Here is a 12,325-nt window from a genome sequence, read left to right as displayed (position 1 = left end):
CTTCTTTCTCTAACATATTTTCACCTTAGCCGCAGAAAAAAGAAGATCCACAGCTACCTCGGAAAAGCTCCCCGAAATCCACAGCACCGGTCATGGATTTGTTGGGCCTTGGTAAGAGTTAGACTTTTCCAATCCTATAATCTTATAGATTTTTTTTTTTGGCCACACCCATGGCATGTGGAAGCTCCCAGGCCCCGGATCAAACAAACCTGTGTCATAGCATCAACCTGAGCCACTGCAGTGATAATGCCAGATCCTTAACCCACTGCACCACAAGGGAACTCCTAATTTTACAGATTTTGATGAGTTCTCTGTGACCCTATCTGGGAAGATAGGTAGAGATATGGTGTCTTCTTCAGTTGCTGTCTTTGTCACTGAGATTGTTTTTCCTGTTGTTTTACCTCTGAGCAGTCCGAAGAAGTGGTGACATTTTTCAGGGAGGCAGTACAGTCATAGAGTAATAGTGAAGTGCAGTGATGGTTAAGCATGGCCTTTGGAGCCAGGGTTGCAGCTCTGCCACTTACATCTATATGACTTTGGGCAACTTTCTTAACCTCTAAACATTACTTTCCTAACCTATGCAGCGAGGGTAGTAAGAGTCTACTTCAAAGACGTCCTTAGAAGGATTAAATGAGATAATGCCTTGAAAGTTCTTAACTCCTTGCCCAGCACATACTAAGCATTCGGTAAACGTTAGCAGGTTTCACTGAACCAGCCCCTGTGATCTCTGCCACCATGCCTCTCATTTTCCAGGTGCAGCCTGTTTCTGAGTTGGCCCGTTACCTCGTGGTAGTGGTGCTGCCCCTTTCAGAAACAGAGCCCGTTCTTTTCACAGCGCTGATGGTTTGCACTGGTTCAGTCCATTTATGCTGATTTAGGTTACTGGCTTCTTAGCCTTCTAATGTCTGTGCTTTTCCATTTCTCTCTGAAAATGAATCCTACACAGCTTTGCCCCTCAAATAGCCAGAAGGGGTGGTGCTGATGCAGCCTTCAAGCCTGGCTTTCTGCTGCCCTCTGCCTGAAAGCCAGGCTGCAGCCTTCCCCAGAGTGTTCATGTTCTCGGGAATGTGGGGGGAGGCCTCTTGTGAGATGCCCCATCCAAGCTAGGTGGTTCCGGAGCCTAGATTTCAGGGTCCGTAATGGAGCCTGGGGGCCTTCTCTGCTTTGTGTTTAGAATAGAAGGGAAGGAATGGGCCTGATGAGCAGTGCTCTGTTTTGACTTTGATCTCTTTTTCCAGATGCTCCTGTCTCCTGCTCCACTGCAAATAATAAGACCAGCAATACCCTAGAGAAGGATTTAGATCTCTTGGCCTCTGTTCCCTCTCCCTCATCTTCGGTTTCCAGAAAGGTGAGTCTTGTGGGCTCCTCAGGATTAAAAAGCATTCTGGAAAGGATGGTTTTGATAGCTTAATCGCAGAATCAAGTCGTGCTTCCTTGGTGGGACTGGACTTGATTCTTCCCTTAACAGTGTCGTCTCTGACAGCCTAAGGTTACTCTTCATTCCGTTTTGTCTCCTACCCAAAAAGAGAGGGCCCTTTGAGTGTGTCAGATTGTAAAAGCTGATCCTGTGGGTCAGCCTCAGCCTGAGTTCTTGCCAGAGAGTTTGTAGGTAGAAGGCTTGAAACCTTTAATGGCTATCACTTATGGAATCCTACTGTGTTCTAGGCGCAGTGCCAGGTGATTTCGTGTATCATTTTATGTACTTCACTTGTGATTTAAAACACTCAGAGTTCCCGTCGTGGCACAGTGGTTAACAAATCTGACTAGGAACCATGAGGTTTCGGGTTCGATCTCTGACCTTGCTCAGTGGGTTAAGGATCCGGTGTTGCCGTGAGCTGTGGTGTAGGTCGAAGACATGACTTGGATCTGGCGTGGCTGTGGCTCTGGCGTAGGCTGGTGGCTACAGCTCCGATTAGACCCCTAGCCTGGGAACCTCCATATGCCACAGGAGCGGCCCTAGAAAAGGGCAAAAAAACAATACTAATAAAAATAAAATAAAACACCATAGCCCTGCAAAATGGATCTTTTGTAGATGAGAAAGCATAAGTTCAGAAAAGTTATCTGAGCCTTTTGTTACACTAGTAAGTGGTGGCACTGGGATCTCAACTTGCTTCTCTCCACCTCATCGTTTGTAGATTGTTTGTATCTGTTTGTTTTCCACCAAATCACATTGTTTTGCTGAAGAACAACGAGCTTAACTGCCCAGAGTGTTCAGACACTTGTGCGGTAAGAATGTCCGGAGGCAATTAACTTGAGCCGGGAATTCTTACTGCAAATAGGAGAAGCAGCAGAGAGACGAGGGTGGGCCTTACAGAGATCTCCATGAGGACCACTTCAATTCCCTCCCCCGCTCTTTGCCCTAAGGTTGTAGGTTCCATGCCAACCGCAGGGAGTGCCGGCTCTGTTCCTGAAAACCTGAACCTGTTTCCAGAGCCAGGGAGCAAATCAGAAGAAACAGGCAAGAAGCAGCTCTCTAAAGACTCCATCCTCTCACTGTATGGATCCCAGACACCTCAGATGCCTGCCCAAGGTAGCGTCCGTGGGGGTCATGGCAGTGCACCAGACATGAGGACTTACATGCAGGAATTATCTGTCGTGACAGGGACAGTTGCCTTGGGGGCCAGGACATCTTACTCCAGACCAGCCCTGAACATGGCATTTCTTATGAAGCCACCAAGTATTTGGAGATAGAGATTAATGCAACTCAAAGCCAAATTTCTGGGGGTCTGACTTCACACCTCTCTGAAGTCTGACCCAGGGTCTGGATCTGGACCCTAAAAGAGAAATGGCTGGGTCAGCAGCCCTTTGGAAGCTGTAGCAAGTCTTGTCGGGGCTGTCTGAGTGTTCTGGGTGGAAGAGCATTCTGAACTGAGTGGTCCTGGGGAGTTCTAGCAGGAAGGAGAAGCCAGTGAGAGTTTGGACTGACTGTGTCACGTTCTTTAACAGATCTGTATGTGTGTTTTCTTGGCAGCAGTGTTCATGGCTCCCGCTCAGATGGCATACCCCACAGCCTACCCCAGCTTTCCTGGGGTTACCACTCCTAACAGCATAATGGGGGGCATGATGCCCCCACCGGTAGGCATGGTAGCTCAGCCAGGAGCTTCTGGGATGGTGGCCCCCATGGCCATGCCTGCAGGCTATATGGGTGGCATGCAGGCATCTATGATGGGTGTGCCAAATGGAATGATGACCACACAGCAGGCCGGCTACATGGCAGGCATGGCAGCTCTGCCCCAGACGGTGTATGGGGTTCAGCCCGTGCAGCAGCTGCAATGGAACCTCACTCAGGTAAGCGGCTCCCTTTCACTCAGGACAAGACTTTCGAGCCTCCCTCAAGGGCGTCTCAGTCTCTGTCTCTTATCCTTTGAATCCTTAACAGTATAAATGAAATATTGCCAGAGATATTCTTAGGTTTGTTTTCTTTTTCATAGAAGGTCTATCTAACAATAGACTTTCTGAGTTTTGGGTTCCTTAAAATAAAAGGAACTGCCTAATTCTACAATCTCCACACAGTCATCAGAACAACAAAAACAGGAATTCCTTTGGCACAGCAGGTTGAGGATCTGGCGTTGTCACTGCATCAGCTTGGGTCTCTGCTATGGTGCGGGTTTGATCCCTGGCCTGGGAACTTCCACATGCCATGGGTGCAGCTAAAAAAACAAAAACAACCTATACAGATAAACCAGGAGTGCAAATAAAAGCACATAACCCACAACTATAGCACCTAAAAGAATACTGCAAACCTCAATAATAGGGCAATAGGCTTATAAACACCCCAATCCAGTAGAACCAGCATCATAGACTATGTGAAAAGAGGAGAGGGAGCTGGGGGCCGAAGGTGACAGAACATAGATAAAATTGCCCCCCAGAGAGAGAAAGCCCCGCCCTGACTGAGACACACTGAGAAGAGGCCTGTGACTTGGACTAGAGCAACAAAAATAAGGTAGCCCTGGGAAAGCATTGCTGCTGGAAGAGACGGAGATGGCTGAGAAGGAGGTGGTGCTCTCCAGAGGCCCGATGGTGGAGGGGAGTCAGGGATGAGAAGTGGGAGAAAGAATCGCAGAATCAAGAGCCACCATCCTCCTCCCAACCGGGGAGTCCTGTCAGTACACCAACAGAAGAGGGCGCTCTTGAACTGATACGGCTAGGCCGTCTCCCCAGACCGCTCTCACCTGTCTGGTACTGCTGATTCAGAAAAATAGGCTCTGCAAACAGAAAATGGTAAGTGACATTCATGCAAGGCTGCTATGAGAAGAAAATAAAAATCAAAACATTTCAAGGAATGAAAATTCTTTCCCCAAAACAAAGTAGAAGAAAACTACTGTTAAGCCTGAATGAAATGTCCTTTATCAAACACTTGCTGATAAGACAAAACAGCTTGAAACAGAAATTCAAAACCTTAGAATCAAAATGGACCAAAAAACCTGGAAGTTGTGAAAATTTACTGAACTCAGAAAACAAATTGAAAAATGACACAATTATCTTCTTTTTTAGGGCCACACCCACAGCATATGGAGGTTCCTAGGCCAGGATCAGATTAGAGCTGCAACTGCCAGCCTTCGCCAGAGCCACAACAACGCAGGATCTGAGCTGCATCTGTGACCTACACAGCTCACGGCAATGCCAGATCCTTCACCCACTGAGTGAGCCCAGGGATGGAACCCGCATCCTCATGAATGCTAGTTGGGCTCGTTACTACTGCACCACAGGAGCTCCTGAAGGCTCTTTTAAAAATCCTAAATATATAGTAAATCAGGGAATATCACACTTAAAAGCTTTTCCCGTGGAATCTACCAGAAGATAAACTTCATCCGTCTGAGAGATGACTGGGAACATTTTGGCAAAATGACTAATGGCGATTGGATGTTTGAGAATCTGAGACTAAAACAAAGGTAATGATAAGAGTGGGGGCATCTGTGTTGTGGTGTGACCAACAGAAACAACGAAACTGAAAATAAAGGGATGAGGAGTTCCTTGGTGCCTCAGCAGGTGAAGTTGCGTTGTCACTCCTGTGGCGATGGTTACTGCTATGACGCGGGTTCAATCTCTGGCCCAGGAACTTCCACATGCCAGGGGCGTAGCCAAAAATAAAAAGTAATAAATAAAAATTAAAATGATGGGATGAATAAGATGAAAAAAGGGGAAAGCAGAATAAATCGATCGTTGCATAGGGAATAGGTAGAAGTCAAAGGATGTAATAAGTTGATGAAACAAATAGCAGAAAAGGTTGAGTTTGGAATCAAGGGAATGGTGATGACGAAAAATGTTAGTATAACTGTCATCACTAGAGCAAAAATGTGAAACTCTAAATACCAAAGGAATTTTTTAACAACAAAATAGGATACGTAGATCATCAATACAGCACATATAATAAACACAGTAAAAATACAGTATGATAGAGTTGGGGCCAAACACCACTCATCAGTAGGCAGCTCTTCTAGTAAAAGAAAAAGGTGTTCAAATGGATGCACAAAGCAATGCCTAAGTTTATACTAGATACAAAAAATATAGCTGAAACAAAGTGATTCCAAGTCTGGAAAATAAAGAGATGGACAGAGGAATGCCAGGCTGGCAGTGTGCGTGCCCCACACGCATTCATGCACACGCCGTCTTTATCAAGGTTGGACATGAATGTTGTACTTGCTTTGGAAACAATGTTCTTTTGTTTTGTTTTATTTTATTTTATTTTGCTTTTTAGGGCCACACCCATGGCATATAGAAGTTCCCAGACTAGGGGTCGAGTCAGAGCTATAGCTGCCAGCCTATACCACAGTCACAGCAATGCAGGATCCGAGCCTCGTCCGTGACCTACACCACAGCTCACTGCAACACCAGATCCTTAACCACTGAGCAGGGCCAGGGGTCAAACCTGTGTCCTCAGAGATACTAGTCAGATTCATTAACCACTGAGCCACAAAGAGAACTTCCTAGAAAAAATGTTCTTGTATTTTCCTTTTGCAGTTTGGCCCCTCGCCTGGGAACTGCCATATGCCGCACCTGCGTCCCTGAGGAGGAAAAAAAAAAAAAAAAGGAATTCCTTTTTTGTCTTTTTTAGGCCCGTACCAGAGATATGGAAGTTTCCAGGCTAGGGGTTAAATCAGAGCTGCAGCTGCCGGCCACAGCCACAGTAACGTGGGATCCTAGCCTCATCTATGACCTACGCCACAGCTCACGGCAATGCCGGATCCTTTAACCCACCAAGTCACCAAGTAAGGCCAGGGATCAAACTTGCATCCTCATAGATACTATTCGGGTTTGTTACTGCTGAGCCATGACAACGGGAACTCCAGGATTGTGTTTTATCTATTAGTTTTATTTATTTATTTATTTATTTATTTTGTCTTTTGTCTTTTTAGGGCTGAACCTTTGGCACATGGAGGTTCCCAGGCTAGGGGTTTAATCAGAGCTATGGCCGCCAACCTACGCCACAGTCACAGCAATGCCAGATCTGAGCTATGTCTGTGCCTACACCACAGCTCACAGCAACGCCGGATCCTTAACCCACAGAGCAAGGCCAGGGATCAAACCCGCAACCTCATGCTTCCTGGTCAGATTCGTTTCCACTGAGCCATGAGCAGAACTCCATCTATTAGTTTTATATTTTTCTGTTTTCTACCTCAGTTTCTGGTTTATTTTTACTATTTCCTGCTGTATGCTTTCTTTTGATTTACTTTGCTTTTTCTAGTTTTCATAGTTGGGATTTTAACTCATTTATTTTCATTCTTCCATGTTTATTCACATGCATAATGAAGTGCTACAAAACTGATGGGAACATGTCAAAAGGACACAGAAGCCAGCTTCTGGAGGTTCCCACTGGCTAAATATGGGAAAATTTGAACATCGAAAAGAATGACACTAATTGGAGTTCCCTTGTGGTATAGCAGGTTAAGGATCCAGTGTTGTCACTGCAGTGGCCCGGGGTTGTTGCTGGGGCGAGGGTTGGATCCCTGGCCTAGGAACTTCCATGTGCCATGGGCATGGCCAAAAAAAAAAAAAAAAAAAAAAAGAATGATACTAATGCTAATGGATTACCTATAATATATTTAATGAGTGCAGGATAGAGGGAGGGAAAATCTTTGCAGAAGAATGACAACTAATAATTGTAGAAAGAATAGGGTATTTGCACATTCTCCAAGAAATACCGTTCGGATTACTTATCCATTACAATGAGAAAGCACGTGACGGATACTACCTTAGACAAGTGATCAAACAAAATTGTCAACAATGGACTCATTAATTTCATTGTTGTTTAGGCAAGTCTTCTTTCTTATGTCCCCTGACTTATGAAAGGGTGAAATGTTAGGATATTTGCAATTTTCAGTGCTCATCAAAAAATTTTAGAGGCGTTCCCATTGTGGCTCAGTGGATTACAAACCCAACTAATATCCATGAAGATGAGGGTTCCATCCATGGCCTTGCTCAGTGCATTAAGGATCCAGTGTTGCCGTGAGCTGTGGTGTAGGTTGCAGATGGGGCTCAGATCCCGAGTTGCTGTAGCTCTGGTGTAGGCCGGCAGCTGGGGCTCCAGTCCAACCCCTAGCCTGGGAACCTCCATATGCCACGGGTATGGCCTTAAAAAACCACACACACACACACACACACACACACACACACACACACACACACATACATACCTCAGGGAGAAATAAGGCAAAAATGTTAACAATTGGTGAATTTAAGGTATATGGGTTTCATTGTATTTTTCCTTTAACTTTTCTTGAAAAGTTGGCTGAAGAAAAGTAGTTAGAGCTTCTCTGAAAGGAAAAGAACTTTTACAGAAAAGGTACCGGGCTTGGGGAGTTTAAGACCTTTTTCTTTGATGGGTTCTTCTGTTCACTGCCAGAGGTCAGTGGGTCAGTCCAGTTCATGGAGGCCCCACCCCCAGCCCCTATTCTCCCAGCAACTCCCCCTTCTCTACACTGTAGACCTGAAGACACGTTGGTCTTTGGTTTTTCCTTCTTTTGTTCATTCTGAACAGTCCCGTCTCTTTTCTTCCCTTTTCTGTCGGCTTGAACGTGCACTGCCCTTTAGCGGGCACTGTCAGGAGCGACTTTGCTGGAGACGCGGCTGGAGCGCTGGCCTGGGGGCTTCTCTTTACACCCTCGGGGTCGGCCCAGCCGGTTCACAATAGGCCCCTTCTTTTCAGGATGAGAGACTGGACCTGAGAAAGAGAATGACTTCCCAGGCAGCTTTTCTGTGGACACCTCCAGGATTCCCCCTTCCCCTCCCCAGCCTTGTCTCAGCCAACATCGCCCTTCTGGAAAGGTCTTCCTTTCCGGGTCTGGTGTCCGGGAAATGATCTGTAAGGGTTCAGGGCCGTTATGGGCCATGACAGAGCTCCCTCTGTCTCCTTCCCCACGAGCGCAAGGACCCTCCCCTGCCTGCGGCCCTCATTGGCTGCATGCCCGCAGCCTGGGCTGCAGGTCTCTCCTCTCTCCCTTGCAGATGACCCAGCAGATGGCTGGGATGAACTTCTGTGGCGCCAACGGCATGCTGAGCTATGGGCAGTCCATGAACGGCGGGAACGGACAGGCGGCAAATCAGACGCTGAGCCCTCAGATGTGGAAATAAAAACAACACACCTGTACGACGACCACTCTCCCCAGGCCCCTCTCCTGTCTTCCCTTGCTCCCCAACTCCTCCCCCGAAGGCCCTTTCCCTCCTCGCTCTGTTTGATTTAGAAATCGCTCAGTCCATCATCTGGCGCGGGGCGTTCTGCCAGCCCAGCCGCGTCCCAAACGCACAGCCCTCTCTGTTGCTTTATGTTGTCCATGTCCCCCAGCCATCCTGACTTCCTCCCAGCCTCAGCCCTGGTCCTCTCCTGGCACCAGCACCTTAGGAATTGTTGGCAGAAGGCATTTCGACTGCAGGATAGATATGCACACTTCAAGTACCTTTCCCACAAGGTTAAGCCTCCTGTCAGACTCAGAAAGGTATGTAGGTGCTGTGTTTTAGGCAAAGAGGCGGTTTACAGGTCCTTCTAAATGTGTTGAGGAGCTGTTTCCATGTGTTTCAATTTGGGGGTAAAAGGGAGGCATCGTGCTGCCCCGATTTGTGGGGATGAGGAAAGGGCTGCCATCAAATTAAATACTCCTTGGGTCTTAGATCAGGTTAGCCCTAGCCCTGGGGCGAGGCAAAACTCCTCCTAAGAGGATGAGCAAAACTATGGCTCTGCTTTGCCCTGAATTGCTCTCTGGGTCTGAGTCTTCAGGACCTGCTGCTTCAGTCGGCCTTTATTAGCACCAAAGACTCAAAGGTCCCACACACAACACACACCCGTCTCCCTGCCTCTATCCTGCCTTTGGGAGGATCTGGCTTTGTGGCTGAAGGACCGGCCCCTCCAGTGGGAATGCAGAGCTTCACGTGTGTACTGCTTGTGTGTGTATGTGTGGATTCTGCCTCCACTCTCTCCCCATCTGCTCTGGGTATTTTTGTTTTTGTTTTTGCTTTAGCTTTAGGTTTACAACAGAGAGGAGTTAATCTATCCACAGCCTAAAACTGTTGCCAGTTTTACAATCTCATTGGTGGCTCCCTTTCTCCTTTCCCCTCTGCAGTCTGCCAGTCGCTCTTTCATGCCTGTGTATCCAGGCTGCTCTGTGTCCCCACCTGTTCCACGAGTATGAGGCAGAGCACCTGGGCAGCTTTCCTCTCAGTCACTGTTCATCCTACTTGAAAATTAAAACAAGAAAACTCTGCTTAAAAAACTTCATCTATGGGAACCACAACTCCTGGTTGCCTTTCTCCTGTGTATGTGTAAATTCCTTAATAAATATTGCAGGGAAGGAACGCTTGCTTGCTCTCTCTGTGTGTCACTGGGAGGAGGGTGAGTTACACCCCCAAAGGCAGTGCCCTCACTTTCCATATTTTACTTTATTTTTGCTTTCTAGGGCCGCACCCGCGGCATGTGGAAGATTAGATCCCCAGGCTAAGGGTCTAATCAGAGCTACAGCTGCTGGCCTACACCACAGCCACAGCAACATGAGATCCGAGCCTCATCTGTGAACTACACCATAGCTCACAACAACGCAGGATCCCTAACCCACTGGGCAAGGCCGGAGATCGAACCTGCGTCCTCCTGGATCCTAGTCAGGATTGTTCACCGCTGAGCCACGAGGGGAACTTCCTCACTTTCCGTGTTTTAAAAAACTTCATATGGAGCCTACCCAAGGGCCAGGCCCAGGCTCAGGCCATCAGGAAGGGGAGCCTTCTCCAGTGGTGTCTGGAGTTGTGAGCCAGGGAACTCTGGATAACTGTACCTGCCAGAATCCCAGAATATCGGAACTAGAAGTACTTCTCCCCACTAGATAGAAAAGCTGAGGGCCTCCCTCCACCACCCCACCTTTGAGTCTCCTTTTGAATCCTTGCAGATGTGAGTGAGAGGATAGCATGGTGGCTAAGAAAGCCAGCTCTGGACCAGGCTGCCAGTATTCAGGTCCCTTTTTACTCTGTGACCTGGTCAAGCTACTAAACTCCAGTGTCTAAGTCTTAAATGGGGCTCACAGTAATACTTAAGGTAAAATGAAGCAATGCCTAGGGTGCATTTAGCACAGTATTGGGCACTTTGCACTCAAACGTTACCAAGTATTGTGTGCCAGACCTGTGTTCGGCAGTAATTCATTCAACAAATGTTTAATAAGTGCTTACAGTGGGCCAAGCGCTATCATAGACTCTGGATAAAGCATTCAGTCAAAACTCCCCCGTCTCATGGGACAGTGTGTTAGAAGAACAGACAATACGCAAGTAGAAAAGCTATTTCATTTCAGATAGTAATGATACAAGGTAAGACAAGTTTAGGGGAGAGGGTGGGTATGGGACCATTGGCTGGAGCAATCAGGAGTTTACATTTGAACTGAGACCCGCATAAGGAGCCAGGCATGTGGAGATCTGGAAAGAGCAGAGCAAAGGTAAGTGTGTGCATTGGAAATCATTTGGTAGAGGTATCGGTTTGGGCGTCATTAGGGTGTGGGCTGTATATAAAGCCATGAGACTGGGTGAAGTTCCTTCAGGAGAAAGCATGAAGAGAAGAGGACTGAACCTTAGGGCCTGTCAGCTTTTAGAATTTGGGAAGAAGAGATAAGAAAAAATGAATCTGGCATACTCCCTGCTTTTAAGATGCCGGGTGAATCATGGGGCAGCAGACTTAGGATTTCTTTATGGGAGGTAGGAAGGTTGAGAAGACCTTCCCAAGGACAGAGGGCACTTGAGTACTTAACAACACTTGAGGCTAAACTCCTTCCTAGGGTAAAGGAAGCCCCCCATGATCTAAAGGTGAGATAGGTGGTACCCAGCCAGTGAGGTGTGGGAAGGAGGAGTGTTCCAGGCAGATAGTACCGTGTGTACAGAGAGATAGAACCCTACAAGAGCATGGAACATTCCTGGAAAGCACAAGCTGTTTCTTAGGTCGGATGTGAGTCAGGGCGTGGTAAGAGGTGAAACTGAGGTGGGGTCAGGCCAGATCATGGGGGGCTTCCTTCTGCCTAGGAAGGACTTTAGCCTGACGTGCTGTAAACGGTGGAGGGTGTGGTCAGATTGGAGTTTCAGGCAGCTTCCTCTCCCATCGCTGAGAACACACTTGAGGGAACAAAACCAGATCTAGGGACCAGAGAGGGGCAAGAGAGTAGGGGTGGGAGGGCTGGAGTCCCTTGGAGCGGCAGTTCCCGAACTGCTTAGGAGGCCCGTGAGACCCTGACAGGCGAGGCACAACAACGCTAAAATAAGTTTGGAAAGACTGCATCTTGTATCACCTCTGGTACCTCCAGAATATCCAAATAGTAATGGCTCCAAAAAGTCCTTTGGTAAAGACTTGTTAAAAAATGAGTCGACTTTAGTTTGTAGAGGGTTTTCAACACAACTGAGCAGAAAGGACAGTGTCCCCATAGACCCTCTGTCCCCCACCAGCCTCCTTCACTTTGGACACCCTGCAGAGTGGCACGTCTGTTAGAGTCAGTGAACCTGCACTGACTCAGCATTATCATCCCAAATCCGTAGTGGACATTTGAGGTCATTCTTGGTGCTATATATTCTGTGGGTCTTGACAAATTATAATGATATGTATCCACCATTATAATGTCATACAGAATAGTTTCACTGGCCTGAAAATCCCCTGTACTCTGCCTATTCATCCTCCTCCTCCATAACTCCTGGAAACCACGGATTTTCTTCATTGTTGTTACTGTCTCTATAGTTTTACCTTTTCCAGAACGTTACATAGTTGGAATCAGGCAGTATGTAGCCTTTTCAGACTGGCGTCTTTCAGTTAGTGCTGTGTATCTAACGTTCCTCCATGTCCTTCCACGGCTCGATAGCTTATTTCTTTTCCTTCTTA

The 12,325-nt window shown here is 47.3% G+C and overlaps 1 protein-coding gene across 5 annotated transcripts in view; it reads left to right on the top strand.

Moving 5' to 3' along the window:
* Positions 1-9,786, top strand: part of SMAP2 (small ArfGAP2) — a 48,713-nt gene extending 38,927 nt beyond the window's left edge. For 3 of the 5 annotated variants that reach the window (XM_013977380.2, XM_021093226.1, XM_013977382.2), the window contains 5 exons: positions 30-111; positions 1,239-1,348; positions 2,365-2,530; positions 2,972-3,288; positions 8,446-9,778. In XM_013977380.2, coding sequence (XP_013832834.1) covers positions 30-111; positions 1,239-1,348; positions 2,365-2,530; positions 2,972-3,288; positions 8,446-8,571 — 801 coding nt within the window. In that variant the 3' untranslated portion in view covers positions 8,572-9,778. 5 annotated transcript variants of the gene reach the window in all.

Source organism: Sus scrofa, chromosome 6 (genome assembly GCF_000003025.6).
Source record: "Sus scrofa isolate TJ Tabasco breed Duroc chromosome 6, Sscrofa11.1, whole genome shotgun sequence".
NCBI classification, from domain to species: domain Eukaryota; kingdom Metazoa; phylum Chordata; class Mammalia; order Artiodactyla; family Suidae; genus Sus; species Sus scrofa.
This window is presented reverse-complemented; position numbering and strand designations above follow the sequence as displayed.